At 48.2% G+C, this 22,548-nt stretch overlaps 2 protein-coding genes across 4 annotated transcripts in view; both read left to right on the forward strand.

Annotated features, from left to right (window-relative positions):
- Positions 1-15,955, forward strand: part of ccdc88c (coiled-coil and HOOK domain protein 88C) — a 40,199-nt gene extending 24,244 nt beyond the window's left edge. For 2 of the 3 annotated variants that reach the window (XM_035532955.2, XM_081721021.1), the window contains 14 exons: positions 428-569; positions 669-845; positions 985-1,146; positions 1,392-1,669; positions 3,205-3,348; positions 3,704-3,890; positions 4,119-4,264; positions 4,341-4,430; positions 4,531-4,805; positions 8,864-9,055; positions 9,485-9,559; positions 9,671-9,739; positions 9,979-10,226; positions 15,034-15,955. In XM_035532955.2, the coding sequence (XP_035388848.1) occupies positions 428-569; positions 669-845; positions 985-1,146; positions 1,392-1,669; positions 3,205-3,348; positions 3,704-3,890; positions 4,119-4,264; positions 4,341-4,430; positions 4,531-4,805; positions 8,864-9,055; positions 9,485-9,559; positions 9,671-9,739; positions 9,979-10,226; positions 15,034-15,879 (3,031 nt within the window). In that variant the 3' untranslated portion in view covers positions 15,880-15,955. Of the gene's footprint in view, positions 1-427; positions 570-668; positions 846-984; positions 1,147-1,391; positions 1,670-3,204; positions 3,349-3,703; positions 3,891-4,118; positions 4,265-4,340; positions 4,431-4,530; positions 4,806-5,285; positions 5,895-8,863; positions 9,056-9,484; positions 9,560-9,670; positions 9,740-9,978; positions 10,227-15,033 lie in introns of those variants that run through there. The other variant, XM_035532956.2, reaches the window with a different exon arrangement.
- A 150-nt stretch (positions 15,956-16,105) lies between these two features.
- Positions 16,106-21,879, forward strand: gpr68 (G protein-coupled receptor 68). The gene is made up of 2 exons (XM_027004831.3): positions 16,106-18,023; positions 19,976-21,879. Exon 2 carries the CDS (start codon positions 20,029-20,031, stop codon positions 21,058-21,060), a length of 1,032 nt encoding a protein of 343 aa, XP_026860632.2. The 5' UTR covers positions 16,106-18,023; positions 19,976-20,028; the 3' UTR covers positions 21,061-21,879.
- Positions 21,880-22,548: the final 669 nt, after the last annotated feature.

Here is a 22,548-nt window from a genome sequence, read left to right on the forward strand (position 1 = left end):
AATGTTAAAACCCAACACCAGCCACGGTCCACCGTCACTCTGCTGTCTCTCTGTGAACGGTGTGCACGCTTGCGTGCGCGCTGTATGTGAACATGCACACGTTCGGGTTGTTATTGCATGGATTTGTTATATTTGAGTAATTCTGCCTAGGGCAGACTTTGAATTGTAACCTATAAACATGAGGGGAAAACTGAACTGTAAGAGGATTATAAGAAAATAAGAAAATTCTGGCCTCTGCTTTCGTAGTCCAAGCTCTGAACCTTCAGAGACGACATGGCCAAGCTGAACGGGGTCCTCTCACTTTGACCCCGCTCTGAGCCCAATGCAAACAGCAGCTTCTCCTAGATTCCCCGTTGCTTCGCATGTTTTCTGTTGCTGTCTCAAAATGTGGAAAGAAAAAAAGTCCCTGTCCTGTATGACTCCTCAGCAAATATAAGATCCTGGAGACCAAAATCGAGTCTACGCTGAAGAAGACTCTCGAGCTGAAGGAGGAAAAGGTCCAAGGCCTGGAGTCACGTCTGGAGGAGAGCAGCAGCCTGAACCAGCAGCTCCGCACAGAGCTTGCCGCTGTGAGAGCGCGCGCACACACACACACACACACACCTTTCATTCATGCGTTCATTTGTACGCACATGCGTGCTCTCATGCCTGCTCCTGCTCCTCCGCAGGTGAAGAAGACCCTGGAGGCGCTCAGGCAGAGGCAGGAGGAGGAGGCCGCCCACTCCGAAATGTCCCAGAAGGCTGTGCGGCAGGACCTGGGCCGTGAGAAATGGGAGCTGGAGCAAAGGGAGGCCACGGCTGAGCTCCTTAAGCATAAAGACCACCTGATCACGGTGGAGAAGAGCGTGAGTCAACTTCCCCACAAGTGCAGATGCTTTCTCTCTCTCTCCCTCTTCCTCTCTCCCTCGCTCTCGCCATCCCGGCGATGAACGTTCGGTTCTGCTCCCGGTGCAGCAACGTGTGCGTTTTGTCCCGGGATTTTAGAACGCGGCCCTCGAAACGGAGAAGCACCTCCTAAAGGCGCAGCTGAAGCAGCTCGACTCCCAGAACGCGCAGCTAAACGCTCAGACGCTGTCCCTGCAGAAGCAGGTCTCCGCACTGCAGGAGCACAACAGCGCCTTGCACAAAGAGACGGCCAAGCTCCAGGTACTGCAGCTCCGGGCTCCGGGCCTCCCTGCGGCATCCTCTGCCCAGGAATGGCGTAAGAGTTGGTGTTAGGCGGTGAATGGTCGCTGTAGGAGATGGCGAGCTGCCTTCCCGACCTTCAGGGTCGCTGAACGGACAGTCGCGATGAAGCGGCGGCATCAGAGGGCAGCCTTTGTGCCGCTGTTCACCCTCGACCTTTCACCCTGGAGTAATGGTTGGCTTTCTCCATGTGTTTGTGCGTGCAGGTGGAGAACTCCACGCTGAGCTCCCAGAGCTTGTCGCTGGCCACCCAGTATGGAGCGCTGCAGGCTCAGCTGCAGGCAATGGAGGCAGAGGCAGAGTCTCTGCGGCGAGAGCGGGTGGAGGCCCGTTCGACCCGCGACGCTGCCGCCCAAGACCACGAGCACCTGCTGGCCGTGCACGAGAGGCAGGCAGCTGAGTACGAGCAGCTGATTACCCAGCATGCCACGCTGAAGGCCAGCCAGCGGACCCTCGAGCAGGAATACCGCGGCCTCCAGAGCAAGTGCGTGCTTCCCCATGCCCCTACCCCACATCCATCCTCAGCCTTACCCACCACTGCACACACCACAGCCACTTTATTGCCATGGCGGGTTTGGGTTGCCATCTCCGAACGTTTCGTCAGCGGCTCTGTTTCGGAGCGGAGCTGGGCTTCGCGTGACGCATTTTCCTGCCTGCGTTGATGCTTTGGAAGGGTCTAATAATAACTGGTGCTGTGCTTGAGCAGAGGAGGCCGCAGGAAAAGTCGTGTTTCATGATCCACTCTGTTAGATGAGCTGAATGCCATTGCTGCTCGGGCGATGTATGGCGTCTCTCTCTCCCTGACTGTGTACGCACTGTTACGTTAGAAGGTTGAGCAGCATCTCGTCTGCGCACAGTCATATGCCACTGTCACCCAGAGCTCAGTGGTATGCTGACCCAGCGAAGGATAAGGATTTGACACAGTCCACAACAGTCGAGTCATGCTGTTATCCAGGTTATCCAGGATTCAGTCGGTGGAACGTTCAGCTGAACTAAAGACCGGTGTTGCTGAAATCAGCATTGCTCAGCGTGTTTCACACAGATGTAAGTCTCTCTGATTACCTGTCTGTCTGCCTCTCTGATGTCCTGGGTTACTGTCTGTCTGTATGCAATGGAAACTGTGACGTGTGTGTTGTTCCTGCCATGCCAGAGTATGTTGGCTGGGGCGTGGAAGACCCTGAGCGAAGGCTGGCCTCTGTCTTCACTACAAACAGTGTCAGTAGTGGGATAGTTATAACAAGGCTATATGAAGTAGAGGGTACTGCGATGCGCTGTCGTGCCGTAGAGCTGGCTTGTTGGTCTGCTGATGGAGCATACGCTTACCCAGGTGGTAAAGGTCGTAGGTTCAAGGCCAGGTGTGGTTGCCGCCCTCTACAATCCATCCAGACCCGTGGTAATGTTGTAGTGCTGTGGTAATGTCTGTTGGGAATGAGAATATGGGCTCGTTTGTCCTTACTCAGAGCCACGTTCCACATTAATCAGTACGTGCAATTTTTCCATGGTGCTCGTATTATGGACGTGACATGAAACACACGCTTTAGTTGATTCACACAAGGAACTGGCATGACCGTGTGCCTGACTTTTTTTTTTTTCTCTTCCTCTCACGAATAATGCATAAGTGGGTCCCTAGAGGCCTGGAGTGCCTGTCAGGGGCCCAGTCTGCTGAAATACCAGCCAGCCATGAGGCTTCAAGGCCTAATTGGTTAGTGTCCTGCGTTCTGGCCACCACAAGTCGTGTCCTCGATATTTCATGACCTTTTCAATCCCCCCTCTACAATAATGACTAGTAATGGTCCCAGTTACATCATTATTCATTAAGTGTGTGCGTGCAGTGGTACCTCAGTGATTAAGGCAATTGACTGGTAATTGGAAAGTTGCTGGTTCAACCCCAGCACTGCCAAGTTGCCCCTGAGCAAGACCCTTAACCCTCAATTGCTCAAATGGTACTTAGTCATAATTGTAAGTCGCTTTGGATAAAAGCATCAGCTAAATGCCGTAAATGTGTCTTCACGCTTGCAGGTACACGCTGCTGTTGAAGCAGAAGGATGCTATGGAGGAGCTGGAAGTGTCTCTGCAGAGAGAAAGGGACAGCTTGGGGGAGGAGCTCCAGAAGAACGCCATGGTCCTGGGCGAGAACCGTAGCCTGAGAGAGGAGATGGACAGGTCAGCCCCACGCCTGGCTCCAAACACACATCCTTATTCCTCAAGGCCAAACAGCAAGCCCAGACCGTGTGCTAGCTGTTTATCATGCTGCTAATGCTGCCCCCTGCTGGTGACAGTACATTACTGCAGCATGTATGCAGACAGACAGCAGCAGTCGCTGATCCACGTTAGCCATCCTTCAGATGGCTTTCATGAGCAAGTACATGAAAGCAGGTGAACCTACAGGCTTTGTGCATAATTAGTAGGTGGTGGTTGTTGTTGTTGTTGAGAGGGTTTGCTTTGCTCTTTTTAAGTCTGCACGCTGATCATTCTCTGGTCTGAGGTGGTGTCTCTCTGTGTGTGTGTGCGGCCGCAGGCTGGTGCAGACGCACACGCAGCTGCGGCGGGAGTATGACGGTCTGCAGCTGCAGTCCAAGGAGCTGAAGACATCGTTGAACGAGTCGCAGCTGGAGCTGAACCGCTGGCAGGCCCGCTACGACCAGCTGAAGGAGCAGCACCAGGGCCTGGACATCTCCATGACCAAACTGGACAACCACTGCGAGGTGGGGGGGAGTGGGCACAGCCAGCAAGAGTGGGCTGAGTCCCGTCTACCTACCACCAGTCCAGTCGGGCTGTACCACCTGTACTGCTGTTGGTTACTGGTTGCTGGGCTCCTAACTTTCACACTGGCCGGATGCACTGTCAAGACTTTGGAACAAAAGTGGCAGATGCTTGAAAGCTGTGTGTGTGTGTGTGTGTGTGTGTGTGTGTGTGTGTGTGTGTGTGCGCAGCTCTTGACACGGCTGAAGGGGAACCTGGAGGAGGAGAACCACCACCTCCTGAGCCAGATCCAGATGTTGAGTCAGCAGAACCAGACTCTACTAGAGAGGACCATGGAGAGCAAGGAGCTCTACCATGAGGAGCAGAAGCAGTACATGTGAGTCTGTGTGTCTGTGAGTCTGTGTGTGTCTGTGTGTCCATGTCTCAAGCCCACCTCTTCCTCCGTGTTCCAGCGATAAGCTGAACTCGTTGCGTCGGCAGAAGGAGAAGCTGGAGGAGAAGATCATGGACCAGTACAAGTTCTACGAACCTTCTCCTAAAAAGTGAGTTGGTCCCGTTCACATCAGGCCTTCGGTTTAAAAACGCTGTGCTGGCTCGCGAATTGGCCCCATCAGCAAGGAGTGCCTTTATAACCTCTGGCAGGAGGAGCCACTGGGTGGGAGCCAAAGCTATAGCCAAGCTGATCAAGCCCAAGAAGGAGGCGCTCCGGGAGCGTCCGGACGGCTCCCGCGAGCGGCTCCGCAGCGCCCCGGACATCCCCCTGCCCGACATCCCCGTCTCCCCGCACTGCCTCGACGGCAGCCCACCCCTCCACCCACCCCCGCTGCCCCCCCGCCAGGGCCACCTGAGCCTGGACCGGCCGGGAAACCTCCCCGCCGAGGAGAACCACATCTTCAGCCAGCAACTCGACGGCAGAGGTGAGCGCGACCCTACCCGGCTGACGGAAAAACGCAGGCCGGCAGCCGGCGGAGTACACATTGTGACGTACACATTGATCAAACGGGCAACCCAGACCATGTTTCAACTACAAATACGTTCCCGCGCTTGGATGTAGTGTCTGACAGATGAGCGCCCGTGTTTTTTATTCAAATGGAAATGCTTGGTAATGTGACAACCGTTTTATTCCACAAGGGGGCGTGTTGGGTCTAGGCCACGTCCCTGCAGCTCAGCCGCTTCCTTTGATCCTCTGTTACCTGCTGATCCTGTAGATTCTTTCATCTCCATCACATCCCTTGTTCTCTCATTTCTTTTCCTCAGCGCCTGCTGGGGTTCATAACTATGTTTAACACACTGACCTGTTTCTTCTTTCCCTGCTGCTGTGTGTTGCTGGGTGTACATTAACCATCCACACACACACACACACACACACACACACACACACACACATATCCATCCAGCCCCCCCGGCGTCTAAGCGCTTCCGCTTCTTGCGGAGCAAGAGCCAGGAGAAGATCCGGCTGCCGCAGACGCCGCCCTCCACACCACGACGAGCTTCCCTGACCAAGCGCCTGCGCTTCTGGGCCTCGGTCGACGCGATCGTGCCCACCTCCCCGTGCGAGTCGCTCTCGCTCCTCGGCCAGTTCTAAACCCTCCATCACCAGCGTTCTTCGTCATAATCATCATCATTTGCAACAATAGCATAATAATAATTTGAAATAATCTCCTATTTACAATTTCTGCCCTCCACCCCTATAAAAATCCTCTATTTTTTTATTTATTGTTTTTGCCACTGCACCTTCTATGTTTTTGTTTCACATCTACTATTGATCTTTCACGAGCATATGCAGTAATGCATGAATCCTAAAGAACACCACCAACACACTTTTGATGTCACCACTATAATAATACATTTCCAGTACACTGCTTAGGTGAGGTCAGTCCACACACTAGGACACGCACGCATGCACACACATGCTCACGCACACACCCCCCACAGACACACACACACAGGCTGAACTCTTCATGAGTGGGACCACTGATCCAAGGCCAGCTGTCTCTGAGTAGAACTGTAAGTAGCAGTTTGGTGCCTAGAAGCCCTAAATGCGTCTGGCTTTGCTCCATTGTTTGTTTGTGTGTGTGTGTGCACGCGTGCCTGTGCTTATGTGGGAGAGAGAGCTTATGTGCATCGGTGCTAGACAAGCATGATGAAGACGAATTGGATCCCATATGACGGCGTTGACGAAGGTCTGCGGCCCCAGTGTGAACGAGACCAGTCAGTATAAATCTAACTGAGTGGGGGGGTGTAAGTTAATCAGAGGAAAGCTGTTCTTATGGACATATTGGCTGAGAAATGAGGGTGCACGGTGTGGGTGTATGTGTGCACTATACACTTCACCCTCAGCATGTGCTATTGCCAAGCAACCTGCACTGTGTGTGTGCGCGCGCTCAAGCTTCCAAGCTAGTTACTTAAAAAATATGATCATTTTCTTGAGTAATATTCCATCTTAATGGATATTAGCCAGGCAGGGTGTTCTGCAGTCAGCCAGTGCAGCAGCTCATTGGATATGCAGTGTGGTGAAATTACAAATGTAGGTAGTCCAGGAAGTCGTATCGATTTGTGTCTGACGTGCCCCAGCGCTGTCTACTTCAACACGCAGCAGCGCCGGTGGCAAGAGGTATCACTGTGTGTATGCGTCACACAGCGAGGGGCTTGTTTTACCTACATGTGCTGTAGTGGCAGATCTAGCAAGCCACAGAAATACCAGAGCAGGCTGAAGGAAGCTCTGGTGTTTACAGTGCTGTCTGTTCACAGACTGTCGTTGACTAGAGTTTTGGTTCAACTTGAAAGGATTACTGCCAGCTTAGTGATTATAATCCTTATGTACAAATGAGACACGTGGGCTTAGTGCACGTTAGAATCTTCAGTAGACAGTGAACTGCTGTGTAATAGAAATCGCATCTTTATTTGTGTATACACGGTCATGAAAATGCAGGTGCAGCCTTGAGAAGAGGCGGTTCCAGGCGGGCTCTAGATGCAGGTACCTACAGGGAGGGAACGCAGCCGCCGAGTGGCGCGTGTGAGCTTGGGAACGTTCACTGAGCCACGTTCTGGCTCAGCTACAGGGGTCTCATGGCGTGTGCAGGGGGGCCTCCGAGAGTGAGCTGCCGTAGTCCGGTCTGGAGACGAGGAGGCGGACCGGACAAGCGGCCCGGTGGCATCTCTGGAAAGAGATAGCAGAGTCCGGCTGACCTTATGTGTAAAATGTCTGGGTCACCTTTGTAACATGGGCAGAAAATGATGGGTGGATATCCAGGAGATGACCAGATGTGGGTCCAGGGAGGAATCACTGGGAATATGTGATAACTCTGGCTCTTTGCGGTTCAGTGTCAGATGATGGAGCCATAATGAGATTCCAGTTGAAATATTAGTATCTGAGGAAGCGAAGGAGAACATTAGTTGATTGGTATCAGTGTAGAAGTGGTAGGAGAAGCCTTGTGAGGACATCACCTCTCCTAGAAAGTGAGTCTAATGCGAAAAAGAGTAGGATCCGATCCGTGAGGGAGACCGGTGGCGAGCATGTGAGACACAGATGAGATCATCTCCATGCCACGTGATATGAATGGCCCTCTAGGTACCATGTTGAGTCAGTGATTACCAAAATGCACAGGATGGAAAAAAAGAATATCATGATTAACCATTATCAAAGATACCAGAAAGGTCACACAGGATGAGGGGTGATGACTGATCTGGCAACATGAAGTTTTTCCGCAACTGTGACGAGGGCAGATTCTGTACAGCATGCGGGTTTGAAGTATGACTGGTTGGGATTGTGGAGTCCGTTCTGGCTGAGAAAGTGTAATGATTCATTATAAATGTTGCTCCAGCGTTTTAGAACAGAAAGAAGTGATGCCAGTTGGTAGCTGGTGGCCTTAGCGAGGCCGGAAGGGATGAGGTCCGCTGGACAGGTGGTTACAGACCAGTAGCGTCTGCAGAATGGAAGAGAAGAGGATGTTATAAGAGAATTGGAGAAAGGAGGATAGGTTTGGAAGATGGGGCAAGACCCCGCTAGAACTTGTTAACTTTCCCCTTGAAGAAAATGACAAACTACTCCGGGTTTAGAAGGGAGGGAGAGAGAGGGGTGAGAGGAGAGAAAGTGGCATGTAGCGTGAATGGATCAGACATAGATTATTCGTTTTTCATTGTAGAATAAGGACTTTGCAGCCGTTATGTCAGAAGTGAACTTTAACAGGAAGGCAGGGAATGAGTGGAGTGCTCTTAAGCAAACGAGCCAAACTTGGCTCTTGTGTTAGACATGACCGCTTTATACAGAATGACCAAACAACAAAAAAAGGCACCAAAAATGGATGCTTCCGACCCCATTGTGGGGATGAAATCCAGGTTGTCTTCCATTTTCTGTAAGACACATGGGTGACCAACGCCGCTTATGCTTGCTGCTTTCATTCTCCATAGATGCGCTTTCCATCTCTTTCCCTGCCATAGAGAAAGAATTAGTAGTGCACAGAATTGTCTACCTCTTTATGCTACCTGTTATGTCCTTGGGGTATTGATCTTTAGAAAATGGGGTTGTTTTCTGTTCTTGCCTATGCTGACTTGTAACACATTGGTGCTGTAGCTGCACAGAAATAATCCACTAATAAAGGTAGTAAATCATGACAAGTGCAGTTTATTACGAGCTGAGAGAGTGCAAGATGTCCAGTGCCGCACCAGAAACGAGCAGACGCACACTGCTGCCTAATCTTGTTCCTGCCTGCTTTTTTCGCGTTAGCCTGAAGCCTGCGAGAAACCGTCAAAAAATGTCTCGCTATGTGGTCTTGCAGGTGCTGTCAGAATCCTGTATGGTGAGTGTACAGTGTTAAAACACACGCACACACGCATTTGCCCAAACGTGCTCTCCTACGCAGCTGCCCAGCACGTCTGCGGGAGCTTGGCTGCTACGCTTCTTCTGGCTGCACGCTTGCGTTGCCCGCCTTCGTCCTCCCACGCGGCCCCTTAACTCTGTCCCCTTCCTCCGCAGGGCCAAGCGACTGCGGCAGCTCCAGAGGCCGAGAGGGGTACCGTCCTGCGGGGGGCAGCAGCGAGAGTATGAATGGCTATGAGGAGCTGACGGTGAGGCGGAGGGGCACGGAGCCGGGGGCATCCTGCTCAACCCCACTGAACCACAGTTCCCACAGTGCAACGGGCTCCCGGCCAGGCCGCAGGCCTAAAGGTAACTCTAAACAGAAACGTTTCTTGCCCGCACCTCAAATCCCTGGTCTTATCCATTTCACCAATTATAGGCCAGCTGAAAACACCAGCAGAGACTGGATACATTCTGAATGGAGTATTGTTTGTGCACAGTATGATTTGAGCATGGGCTGGGCACGGTACCATGATCCAGATGAGAGCTGTGAGGAAGTCCTGATTGGGGCTGATGGAGTGTATTCCTGCACCTGAGCTATGACAGCTGTAGCGATCCGCAATATGCCTTATTTCCTGTGGCTTTAGCATTATTCAGTCTGATAAATTAATTACTTCTTCATTTGTCTTTTTTTCCTCATGCTTCATTTCTCACAGTGGTGACATTTCATTAAAAAAAATCACCCCCCCGCACACGCGCGCACGCACTTGAATGTTGTCACTTCCCTGTGCTCGGCAGGATTAATCTCGGAGGAAGACCAGCGTCTGCACTCCCTGGATGCTGGCTTTGGCTCCAGTGGCCATGGAAACGCAGGTATATCCAGCCAGATCAATACAGCTCGGTGTGGTGCCTCACGTCTCTGGCTCTGTCAGAGCTGTATAGACAAACGCGTGTAAGCCTCGCCCCCGTGTGCCTCTGCCTCAGGCTCCAGGCCCAGTACTGCCGACTACAGCCGCAACACCAGCAGCAGCAGCTCGCCCGTCAACTCCAAAGGTGTGCGAGTCTTCCCCCTGGTCCCTGTTCTCTACCCGTCCTATACAAAATCTGTTTTCCAGAAGAAATATCTTCTGTAGAAACATGAGCATGATTTGCTAAAATGTACAAATTTTTTGTGGACACGTAAGATGCCTACTTGGGCATTTTTCATTATGAGGGAATCAGTAGGCTCATGCCGTTCTGCCGTAGGAATTTCACAGAAATGTTTCCATTTCTTTGTTTGCCCTGTCCTTTAGATTCCCTGGAGCGCCTGCAGCGGCGCTCTGCCAGTCTATCCAGTGACGACGCCGCCGGGATGGGTCCCGACGGGTGCCGCCTCAGCCAGTCCTCCCTGCTCCCCCGTAGCTCCACCCTCCCCTGTGATGCCCCACCCATTCCACGCTCTGCCCCACGCTCCGCCCGCCACCGCGGCTCCTCGCCAGGCAGCGAGATGGTCACCCTGGAAGAGTTCCTACAAGAGAGCAATGCCCTGTCGCCCCCTAGTGTAAGGAGAGACACCTGGCGCGGGTGGCACACAGCATAAAAACCAAACAAATAAATCACAGCAGGAGGTTCATGCTGAAGAGAGTTGTTCAAGTGCAATATCAACAGCCTTTTAGCCCCGCCTGCTTCCTCGGCACTCTCTTTGGGTTCAGAGTTAACTGAATTGGGTGGGCTATTTATGGAAAAATGCTACATTAGGGTTAGTTAGCTACCAGCTAAGTAACGATCAGGTTGCAGCAAATGGCTGACCATGACAGCAATGATGTACTGGACCCATTCTCACCCATTACTGCTGCTATTCATTTGTATATGAATGAGCCAGCATCCAACATAAATACGAGAGAACAAGATACAGTAATGGAAAAATAGTGGAATATCCATCTACTTATTGGCATAAGTAATTCAACTTTAAAAACAAAGCTAGCTGTTGCCAAATCTCCCTTACAAAAAATAGTACTTTGATTTATCTAGTGCTGCGTAATTCTAAACAAACCTGTTTTTCTCTTCTATAATGTTCCTGTAGTAACATTTTACAGTAATCTGGTTAGCTGTAGTAGCTAGCTACTTGTGTATTATTCTATAGTAAACTTAGTGGGCTAATTGCCCATATTATAACATTCTTATAGGAGTTCCACAGAAGTGCCTGTGGTATTTTTTTTTTTTTTTTTTCCACAGGGACAAGCTTGCCCTCCTAGGCAAGGTAATAATACCTGTATGGACGGCTTCAGTGGTTTTAAGCCATACCTCTTGGTCTTGCTGACTTCACGGCTTGTGACTTCACCCCAAAGCAATCCAGATGCTTCTCTTAAGAGGTTTACTGGCAGAGACATTGCTCTTGTCTAGAGCCATCAACAATTAAAGTGAAGTGAAGTGAAGTGAAGTGCAGTGAAGTGTAGAGGATGCTTCTTTTCCTCCCACTTGCTCATTCACTTTCTGTTTCTCTAAGCTTCCGGACACTGGAGCATCTTCCAGTACGAACTTTAAAACGCCGTCGGACAGGGGCACGCACGTTTGTTAGATCGCCGCTCTGTTCACCAGCACTTCCACAGAGAAGGATGAGATGAAGCAGGGGACAGTGTGCCTCTCGCTGCACCGCTTCTGTTGTATGACGGGCTCAGGGTGACATGGTGAACCGCGCTGTGCTGGCTTTCACTGGAACTGCTGAGCAACACCGGTGGGCTTTTCCAACTACCAACAGGACAGAATGATGGACTCCAGAAAGTGAAGAGGTGGAGGTTATTTTATGATCTATATATGCAGGGGCACGGATGTTATAATTTTAGCAAGCCACTGCCCTCTGGAGCTAGAACTCCCTTCAATCAAGGCGTGTCCCTTCGATCTACCTCAGAATTCAGCTCCATCATTCTTACAGTTGTTTATATTGCACTTTGTCTGCCTGAAGAGGATGTGCTACGTGACCTGTATGTGAGAATCAACAAAATATAAAAACTCCAGATGCTGTTTTTATTATGGTTGGGGATTTTAATGGAGCAAACATGAGCAAAGTTCTACTAAATTATAGTAGCATATTCATCTCCCCACAGGAGGCAACCCTGGACCATTAAGCCAATAAACCAGTTGTATAAGCAGTCAACAAATGGTGCATGGATGCTATTACCAAACTCCCTAAGAGTGCTCTGAAAACTACAAACTGGCATATGTTCCGAGGGGCAGCTGGAGCCGATATGAATTAATACACTGGCTCTGTCAGAGGCTACATTAGTAAGCATGTTGATTGTCATCCCCGAAAGCAACACAGTCTTTTTCTTTGTATGAACAGCAATGTGCATACCTAACTAAAGGCACATACTGTGGTATACAACTGTAGGAACCTGGTGGCTTAGAGGAAGTCCAAGTTTGACCTACAGAGGGACATCAGTCTCACCAAGAGAGACGACATGGACAAGGTGGAGTTTTAACTGTCATGCTCCATTTTCGAGTGCCTACACGCTATATTACAGACTACAAAGATAGTTACACAGCAGTGACTGCCAAGTTACCAGATGAGCTCAACAATTATTATGCTTGAATTTGAGGCAAACAATATCTACCCTGCTATGAAACTACCTCTGGACCAAGACAACATGACGCGTCAACCCAGTAGACACAACTAAAGCTCCTGGTCCCAGTGGTATCCATGGTTGACTACGTCGAGTCTGTGCTGTCCAGTTAGCAGAGGTATTTACTGGCATTTCTTCAACCTTTCCCCAAATCTCTCGAAAAAATGCACAGGTGTTTCAAAAAGACCTCAATTATTTCAATGCAAGCCACAAATGACTGGCTTAAATGACTACCATTCCATTGCACTGACTTCAGCCTTTGAAATACCTAGTGGAGTTGGTCAAAACCCTCATATATTCATCACTACCGGCCACCTTGGACCCTCCAGTTTGTTGACCGCTCAAACAGATCAACAAATGACACACTGCTCTTTCACATCTGAAAATCACTGTTCGGTGATTATAGTTCAGCATTCAACATCATTCCCACCAAGCTCATCTGGAAATGCAAAAATATAGGCTTAAACTGCCATCTGTGTAACTGGATTGTGTGCATGCAGACCCTGCACACAGGCATGTGCATAGTCCTCTCCGTACCCCTTATGCACACGACTGCGTTTGCAAAACGCAGCTCCAACGCAACCTTCAAGTCTCCTGCTAATGCCACCATGGCAGGGCTCATTGCTGGTGGAGGTGGCTTATCCAGAGGTGATCAACTCACTATCAGAGAGGAGCAGCAACAACAATCTCCCTCGTGATGCCAGTTAAACAAAGAGATGATTGTGGACTTTTGGAAGCCACAGGAAGAGGGAGAACATGCCCCTCTTCCAATAGATGGGCCCACCGTGGAAAGAGTCAGCAGCTTCAAGATCCTCAATGTTCGTATCATTGGTGACCTCCAGTCAGCATATCCAGTCATCCTCTACTTCCATCAGAAGCTGAAGAAATTTGGCCTGCCCTCCAACATTCCCACACAGAGTGTTCTGTCCGGTTGCATCGCAGCCTGGTGCGGCAGCTGCGCCATCGTCAGCTGCAAAGCTCTCCAGAGATTGTCGAGAACAGCAGAGCTGATCACCAGAAACAAACGTCCAGCCCAGGATGTCTACTGCATATGGTGCCTAAGGAAAGCTCAAAAGTTCATATCGGACCTCACTCACGCAGGACACAAACTGTTTACTAGGCTGCCATCTGTTCCATGGCTTCGGAGTATCCAGTCATGGACAAACAGGTTCTATGGCTAAGGAACAGGTTCTATCCACAGAACATCAGCTTACTGAACAGTCTTTAACCTTGTCTTGTCAACACAGTTATTGTCACCTACTTCACGTACATGTACCCATATACCAATATCTAGGTGCCCATCTTCCGGTCAACTGCACAGCTTCAGCCAATAAGGCACTTTACAAATGCAGCTGAACATACTTTTCTCAACTGCACATTTGTATACTGTTACTCTGTAAACACTCTTGCTGTAAAGCACATCAGTGCATTTTGAACTTTGATATATTTTTATGCCTTATGCATACACCTTGTGCTATAAACTGCGTTACTGCATACCACATATATAATTCTTTACATTTTCTATTAGATTTGTATTTTTTTTACTATTTTTTCTTTCACCGCTTCTGCGGCAAATCTGCACTGAGCCTCACTACAAGCATTTCAGTGTACGACGTCTGACACACTGCATATGATGAACAAAAGACTTTGATGATGTCAGTGAGTAACACTAACCAGTGGCTAAATTTATTCCTTCTCTGGCCTGTTGGTAAATAAGTGCAGTATTTTTCCAGATGAACACAAGATTTTCTTTTTCTGTTATGCCTAACATAGGGGAACTGTACTTGCAAGTGTCATTTAAAGTTTCAAACTGGGTGTGAAGCAGAAATGTGGTACCTTTGGCAATTTGATTTCCCAACATTACTGGGAAATGTGGTTTAAAACTGGGCCCTTTGTGAGAAATTCTGATTGGTCCTTGTGACAGGACCTTTTCAGATCAGTCACGTGAGCAGGATCTCACCAAGACTTTTTGAAGTCAGTCAAAAATCAATAGTGGCTACTTTTTATGGCTCTGCTTAAACTGGATTACATCTGATATTTGATGTTTTTGTGTGACAGATGAAGCTGAAATTTCAGTGGTGATGTGCATCACTGGGGCCCATTTAAGCTAATATCATTTAATGCTGTAAGAAATTTTACGTGTTCCTCAAGCGGCCAGTCATGTAGCTCTGCATCTCCTGTTCTTTTTCTTTCTTTCTTTCTTTCTTTCTTTCTTTCTTTCTTTCTTTCTTTCTTTCTTTTTCTTTTTCTTTCTTTCTTTTTTTCTTTCTTTCTTTTTTTCTTTTTCTTTCTTTCTTTTTTTCTTTCTTTTTTCTTTCTTTCTTTTTTTCTTTCTTTCTTTTTTCTTTCTTTCTTTCTTTCTTTCTTTCTTTCTTTCTTTCTTTCTTTCTTTCTTTCTTTCTTTCTTTCTTTCTTTCTTTCTTTCTTTTTCTTTCTTTCTTTCTTTCTTTCTCTCTCTCTCTCTCTCTTTCCCCCTCTGATTTAGCTCTAGTCTTTCTCGTCCTCTCATTCTCCAGCTCTGTCTCACCGTATCCTATGTGTCAGTGGTATTCAATATATAACAGACTGCCATTTCTTTGGTTGGTTGTTTGTGCACTAAGGCAAAGTAAAGATGATGATGATGATGATGATGATGATGATGATTCTATGGGTCTGTGTAATGCAGCTGTAATATAGTTTTGGCCTGTGGTTGTGTGTGAACTGTGTGATTACTAGTGTATAAATATTTGTGTCTTTTTTTTCTCCTAGGTGCAGACAGGGAGCCGGGAAGATCTGATGTCAGACTATTTCACCAGAACCGGACGGCCAGCACCCTTGAGGGATGGAGCCAAAACCCCCACCAGCTACGTCACGCCCACTGTCAAAACGCCCCCGTCTGGGCCGGATGGGCGAGCCTCCAAACCTGGGCATAGCGTGAAGCCCAGCATGCGGCTTGTGGAGACATCCACGCCCCCCTCTCAGTCTCAGACGCTCCCCAACCGCGGGGCAAGTGGCCCCGGTGGTCGGCCCTCTCCACTGCAGCAAGCCGGGCCTCGCGGGGTCGGAGGGGCTGCTGGCCTGAGCCGTACCTTCAGCCTGGCCTCGGCTGATCTCCTCCACTCCACCGGGCCTGAGAGCTACCGGCCCGAGGCGGGTTCGCCGAGCCAGGCCGAGGGCGTGGTGAGGCGACAGGGTTTGCCAGCACGCGAGCGTCCACATTCAGCCAGGCTGGCGGGCACCTCACCCCCACCTGCTGTAGACCCTCGCCGCCTCTCAGTAGCTCCACCCAGAGATGAGCTGTCCCTGCATTCCTCCGCCCCCTTGCAGGTGGACAAGGGTCCTGGCGGTGGGTGCACTGGAGCGCCGGGGCTCGGCCGCCCAGCCGCCCAGCACCACCGTGGGGAGGTGGCGATGGTGACGCCAGTGCGTGCTGTCTCAGCCCTCAAGCTAGAGGAGGTGGAGGAACCCGGTGAGCACAGGCAGGCCGACCTCCAGCCACTGAAGAAAGCCGACAGCCCAGGCTGTGGCACGAGAGAGCAGCCCAGCAGCTCACCTGCTTCACCCGACCATACCAACGACCCACAGACTGTGTGGTACGAGTACGGCTGTGTGTAGCTCCCCATGAGCCCTGCAGCCGCTAGTCTGCTCGACTCTGTGTTGGGGGTGACTTTTTTTTTTTTTTTTTTTTTTTTTTTTTTTTTGACCAATTGAAGATGCAAAGTAAATGTATTTAAAGGCCCAAGAACGCACCCATGTATCTGCACAAAGCTCACACACATTGGAAAAGCAATATGTTTAGGGATGCATATGGCTTAAGAATGTATTCTCCTTCCTCTCTTCTCGTCCCCATCAAACACCATTGATTTGATTTCCTGCGGCTCTCCACGGACGGCAGGGTTGCCCAGTTTAAGTTCTATTCTGAATACGCAAATCAAACACTGGCCTTTTCTTCTTGAGGACCGCTCCCCGGATAACCACACTGTAATTACAGGATCCAGCTTTAGGAGGTGGCACAGACGTGGCGAGTCCATCATTCGGACGACCTCGGTGGGATCGCTTACTGGAACCGGCCGCTCGCTCACTCAAATCCTGATGCGCGATGCCCCTCTGCTGAGTGGCTGCTGAGCGCAACCACCTGTGTGATTAAGGACAAGGCTGTGGCCATGCTGTTTTGCTCTGAGGCGTGCCAACTGAACCACAGAATGAAAATAAATAACAGGAAGAGAAAGCAAAGGGGGGGGGGGGGGGGGGGAACGAGATGAAGTTGAGCGTGTGGACCAAAGCTGAGAACAGGACTTTCTTCACTGAAGTGATGAATGTTGGTGTGGAGAGCGGCAAACCTGCAGAAGTTTTTTCCATTCACACTTTTACCCACAGGGCTCAACATCTCAAGGGCTTTTAAAACCATGTGATGTTTGTCGCCGTGACAACTTGGCAAAAAAGGCATGCGGTTTTAAACACTTTTTTTTTTTTTTTTTTTTTTTTTTTTTTTACATTTTTTTATAGAAGTAAATATACAGATCACGCACTATGTAAGCAGGATAAAGTGGTGTCTTGACTGGAGTCTTAACACTGGACACATTCTACAGTTTACTGCAGAAAACGAATCGAGTTTGATTACCAGTAACACTGTAAACTGGTCTAATGATCTAAAGAACTGGTTTATTTATTCAAGTCTCCCAACTGTGTGTGGTGCGTGTGCGTGCGCGCATCCATGCATCCATCCCGTATCAGTTTTTTGTGTAGTTTAGTGGAGTATGAGATTCTGAATACGCTCCTCATTCGCGTGTGTTCGTTTTCTAAGAAGCCTGTTTGGGATAAGTGACAAAAGAAGAATCACTGTACGAGATGATTATCCGCACCACGGGGGCCGGGCCGGCTGGCCTACATGTGTTTGTCAGAGTTTAGCAAATGGGGCATCAGTTTAAGGTTTATTTGTGATGTGGTTGCGTTAGTGCACACTCTCTGAAGAACACAACTGCGTTTGTGCACTTGTATTTTAAAGGGTGGATTGTAGGGTTCACGCATTCAAGGCACGAGTCATTTTCAAACACTACTATACAAAGACCTTGATAATGTCTGTAAGTTGTTATTTTTAACAGTCGCCCTCAAAACATCTGATAAAATAGGCTATGAAATAACTCGTTTCTTTATGATTGATACAAGTGTTTGTATAGAAGAAGCTGTTATCCAAAAACTGAACCCTTTATAATAAAGATTTTCGAAACGAAATTTGCTGCTTTTGTGGGCCACCTTTCCTTCAAACTCACCGTTGTCCAGATGCATCACCAAATAAGGTGATGAGTAAGTAATGTTCGGGACTAGTTGTGGAAGTCACTTATCAACGAGTGTCCATTTATCACTGGACGAAGCGTCACCGTGTAACCGACAGCATCAGCGCTGCTCCCCAGGCGAAGCGTGAGTGCCTCGACACACTGAGCACGTGGGAAGGAAAAGACGCGAGGCCAGCCTTTCTGTCAGAATTGGTAATGCGGCACCTCTTCACAGGAGCGTTTGCGCACTCCATCGGTGGTTTCGTTGGCTTTTTAACTAGCTCTTCGGACTTCCCGGAACAACCACGAAATGCTCTCGAGGAAAAAGAATTCGCTCATGTCTGTACGATTAAGTCTGTACGATTAAGTCCACAGCCGAAACCTGCGCTCCCATTCGCGCGGAGCCCTCGACCAGTTAACCGCAGGGTTTATTGGGATTTAAGATTGTACACGACAGGACGTATAAGAAGAGAAAGCAAAAAGAAGGTAAAATATCTCTCTCTCCCTAATATTGGGTGTTTTCTGTTTTGCTGAGTCTAGATATATAGAAGCAATACTGGTCATTTGTTTTCCCACTGTTAGACTACTTGAACGCTGCCAGGACTGTAACGATCGTGAGCGCTCTTTTCGTATTGATCAAGTAACAGGTTGGACAGGTTTTGTGATAAATTTCCACCAGCGAAGTACCCGCTGATCTAAGAGTGGTGCAAAGTTACTTAAATATCATTTTAGGATTTTGAAACTTGAATCAGATATCGGTGCTCTAGACTCGGTCGCCATTTCTTTGCATTCATTGCATTTTTCTTTCTATGGAAACCAAAACTGAAATCCTCATTTTGTGAATATTTGTGATATATGGGATATTTAAATATTTAACGTCCGAGCTGAAATGGTGGAGTTTTATGCCTCATTTTGCTTGCGCTTGCTTTGTCTTTTACAGGGTTCAGTAGTGAGTGAAATAAGTTGGTGAAATACGCTCGGAAGCGTCAGTGTCAAGAAAGAGTCCTCATTTAATTTACAAAGGAGAAGTTCTGGCCGTTGCATTGCCTGTCTAAAGGACTAACCAAAATATACACCACGACCTTTTTCTGTAGCCTAACCCGTTTATAAACGGTGTCTAATTCTGATGTCTTCAAAATACGTGTGCATTCTATTGTTTAGTGCTGTAAAAAAAATGAGGTTTGATCATTCTTGAATCTTCGTCATGCATCATTTACGGAAGCTATCATTCCGTTTTGCCGTTAACATGAATTTGGCTGGTTGTAAGTAATTGACGGGAGAACTGATTATTTTCGAGGCAAACGCGCAGTGCGACGGCGCTTTTCTGTGGCTCACACTAGTGCCTCCGCAGTTACGGTGCAACGACTGGGAACCACAAAATCTTGTCCATCCTTCAATTACAAGCCCAATGTTACATTTCAAGAAACTATATTGAAACCCTTATGGACAGCAGGGGTGCTCTGATTGCAGGTTTTGACATTTGCATTGCTACTATTGTGGCAGGTCTGTCATTCCAATACTGATGTACAGAACCCAGTGACACACACATCTTTCTTTTTTGACTTTGGCACCTGCACAGCAGATCCTTTTGTGAGCACTGTGGTGCTTTGTGTCCTAAAGGAGAAATCTAAGTACTGCTAGGAAACCTTCACTACAGCCAAGATAAGTGTGAATGGTTCTTGTGAACTGTGGCGCATTACGTGCCTGCCTGTTCAACACTATTTTACAGCTTCAACGCTGAGTGGTTTTTTTTCCCCCCAATAAGTGGATGTTGAAGCAGGATTTGGTCTTTCATGTTTGATGCTATTGGCTGCTTCAATAAGCTGTGTTTGAAGCCATGGACAAGGACGTACTATGATGTTATAAATGACAGCTTTTCATCACCTAGTCAGCTGGTTAGTAAGATATTGTGTAGATGTTCCCAGACTTCTCATTTCTATGTAAGATGATAATTTGTGAACTAACCATTTCCATTAGTGTTTGCTTTGCACAATGTGCTAAACCATTTTCTGACCAAGTGCAAATTGTTGAGTTACTTTTAACTGGTATCAACTGTCTGCTTGGAGTATAAGCACAGAGAAACTGCCAGGACTAACATGAATGGAAATGGATGGACTGGCTGAGAATCTCATGCTAGGGTTAATATTTTCTTTTTGAGGTCAGTTATATCAGCCTATGTGAAGAGCACAAAACAGTATCCATGCTGAGAATCTGCTGTAAAAACCCCACATGATTAAATGTACTATAGGGAAAACTAGCTTCAGTACCGCCGATTTTGCAAATAAAATACCGGCTTTGGCCCTTGAAACTGTATGCAGTGAGGTAAAGCACTTTCCATGTCCGGAAAGTATGTGCTGCTTCTCTTATAATCAAAAGGTAATGCAGTTAATGGAATGTTGGACAGGCAATGTGAAATTGACTTAATTTGTTTCCTCTAGAGCCCATGGAATGATATCCTCCTGTGGGTGCGGTCCATGACCTGGAGCTTGGCATGATGAACATGTCAGAAGACCAAACTAACTGCACTATTGAACATGGGATTCACCTGTACCTGTTCTCCAGCACCTACATCCTGGTCTTGCTGGTAGGCGTTCCAGCCAATGCCTACTCTCTTTACCATGCCTGGCTGCAGGTGAAGGCCCGGAATGAGCTGGGCATCTATTTGCTGAACTTGACCGTGTCTGACCTACTGTACCTGGCCTCGCTGCCCTTCTGGCTGCAGTACATCTTCCAGGATGACGACTGGAAATATGGCGAGTGGTCATGCCAGCTGTCCGGCTTCCTACTCTATGAGAACATCTATGTCAGCATCGGCTTCCTCTGCTGCATCTCCATTGACCGCTACCTGGCCGTGGTCCACCCGCTTCACTTCTCCTCCCTCCGCACGATGAAGGCGGCCGCGCTCATCAGCGCCATCGTGTGGCTGAAAGAGCTCGGTGTGGGTGTGGTCTTCTTCGTCCACAAGGAGGTGAGCAGGGACAGCAATAACCGGACTGTGTGCTTCGAGCACTATCCCATGATGCCCTGGGAGCATCTCGTCAACTATTATCGCTTCTGCGTGGGCTTCCTGTTCCCACTGGGGATCCTGTCCATGTCGTACTTTCGTGTCCTGCACGCGGTGGGCAAGAGTGTGGGTACCCAGATGTTGCAGAAGGTTCGCATCAAGAACCTGGTCACCAGCACCATCATCATCTTCCTGGTGTGCTTCTCGCCGTACCACGTCTTCCTGCTGGTGCGGACGCTCAGCGAGAAGGACTGCTCCTTCATCGAGAACATCTTCAACTACTACCACTTCTCGCTCCTGCTCACCAGCCTGAACTGCGTGGCCGACCCGGCTCTCTACTGTTTCGTCAGCGAGAGCGCCCAGCGCGGCCTACAGGAGACCCTGGACTCCTGCGCCCACGCACTCTGCTCCTGTTCTCGCCGGGAGGGCAGCTACGGCACGGACTCCAACGAAGCCCCACCCCCCAACGAAAGTGGCACCACGGTCACACTGCTGCAGCAGACCAAAGCAGATGTGTGAACACCTGTGATTTAATCAAGTGTTTGAATGCTGAGCTACGTTTGAGAGTGTTAGGACGTTGATGTTTTTGCTTTTCATGATGAGCTAAGTGACATACTTCCCTGATGCCTTGGGCTACACTTAACAACCATTGATTCTGAGTGCAACATTCTGTGATTTTGTGGTGATTCTGGTGTAATTCTCAGGAACTGCAACCTTGATGATATCTATTCGTTGGCATTTTAGCTTGGTGGAATTGCCGCAAACTACAAACAAAAATAACTTGGGTTATTAATGCTAGTAAAGTTCATGGTTTGTTAATATGAACTATTGTTGTAAATAATGTAAGTTAAAGCTTTATGCAATTTGTTACAAACTTTTCTATGCTGAAATGGACCTGTAGTAAACACAAGAAAAGCTAGTCCTGGAGGCCAGTTAGAGACATTCAGGGTTTAGACTGTAGTATATGCGATGACGCTGTAATGAGGAACATATACAGGGTTGGTGGGAGCAACCCTAGGCCAGTTCATTCACCTCAGCGTTTTCCCTCTGTAAGTCCCTTTGGTGGTTTACACATACCTAAGCAAAGGACCAGAAGGGGTGTCACTTAGTGATGTAATACGTGCAAGTTCTAGGACTGACATGTACCATAATGGATGGAGGACGCTTAATTCAGACTCACAATGCAGTCGTCACGATTTGTAGAGCTGTCCAAGGGAGGTCATAAGTTTTATCAAATGCTTCATCTCTTGCAGAAGAATGTATGTTTACAATAGAGTACATAGTCCATGTTCATGCATGTTTGCAACTGCCTACGTTGTATTAAACGTAATCTGTGCATTTTCTGCATTTTTTGATACATTAATACTTAAAACACAAAGTTCATGTTTAAAGTTTTGAATAGTTACTTTTATTTTGCATTATGTTTGGCGTCATTTGGTGTTTATTCACTGAGGTGCCGACCAATTATTGAAAGGCCATGTATATGGTCTTTTGGACAGTCAGCTTTGAAATGTAACTACTTAGTAATGTGGACACATTAAGTATGCATCGCTGTCATATTTTTTGCCTTGGTTTTGCTTTTCATTAACAGCATGCATCTCCCCACAGCTTGTAGTAGGGAAACTAGAAGCTGTAATGCCTCTCAAATGATTTATTATGAGTGGGAGCAACTACATTAAAGCTCGAGACTCAAGGCCCACCTTCCACATCAGACAGAGCATGGCTGCTGGGTTCATTGTGCCACACAGATAACATAAGCAGCAAGTAGTACCAGGACAAATCACGACTTAAGAATTTGTACATTCAACTAGAAAGAATTCAATCTAAGAACATTACAGTTACTACGTAACACTGACTGATGATTCACATTTTCTTATTCATAGTACAAAAGCACCACCTTCCATATTTATATATAGTGTGTTTAGCCTTGGGCAGATGCTTTATGTATTAATGCAAATGGTGTATTAACCATACATTGTTAATGTATTACTGATACAAAATGTGCCT

This window comes from Electrophorus electricus, chromosome 10 (genome assembly GCF_041902795.1).
Source record: "Electrophorus electricus isolate QZ-2024a chromosome 10, ASM4190279v1, whole genome shotgun sequence".
Classification (NCBI taxonomy): domain Eukaryota; kingdom Metazoa; phylum Chordata; class Actinopteri; order Gymnotiformes; family Gymnotidae; genus Electrophorus; species Electrophorus electricus.

What these genes read in the sequence shown, in the direction of transcription:
- gpr68 (XM_027004831.3), top strand. Translation starts at nt 20,029, where the DNA reads ATGATGAACATGTCAGAAGACCAAACTAACTGCACTATTGAACATGGG.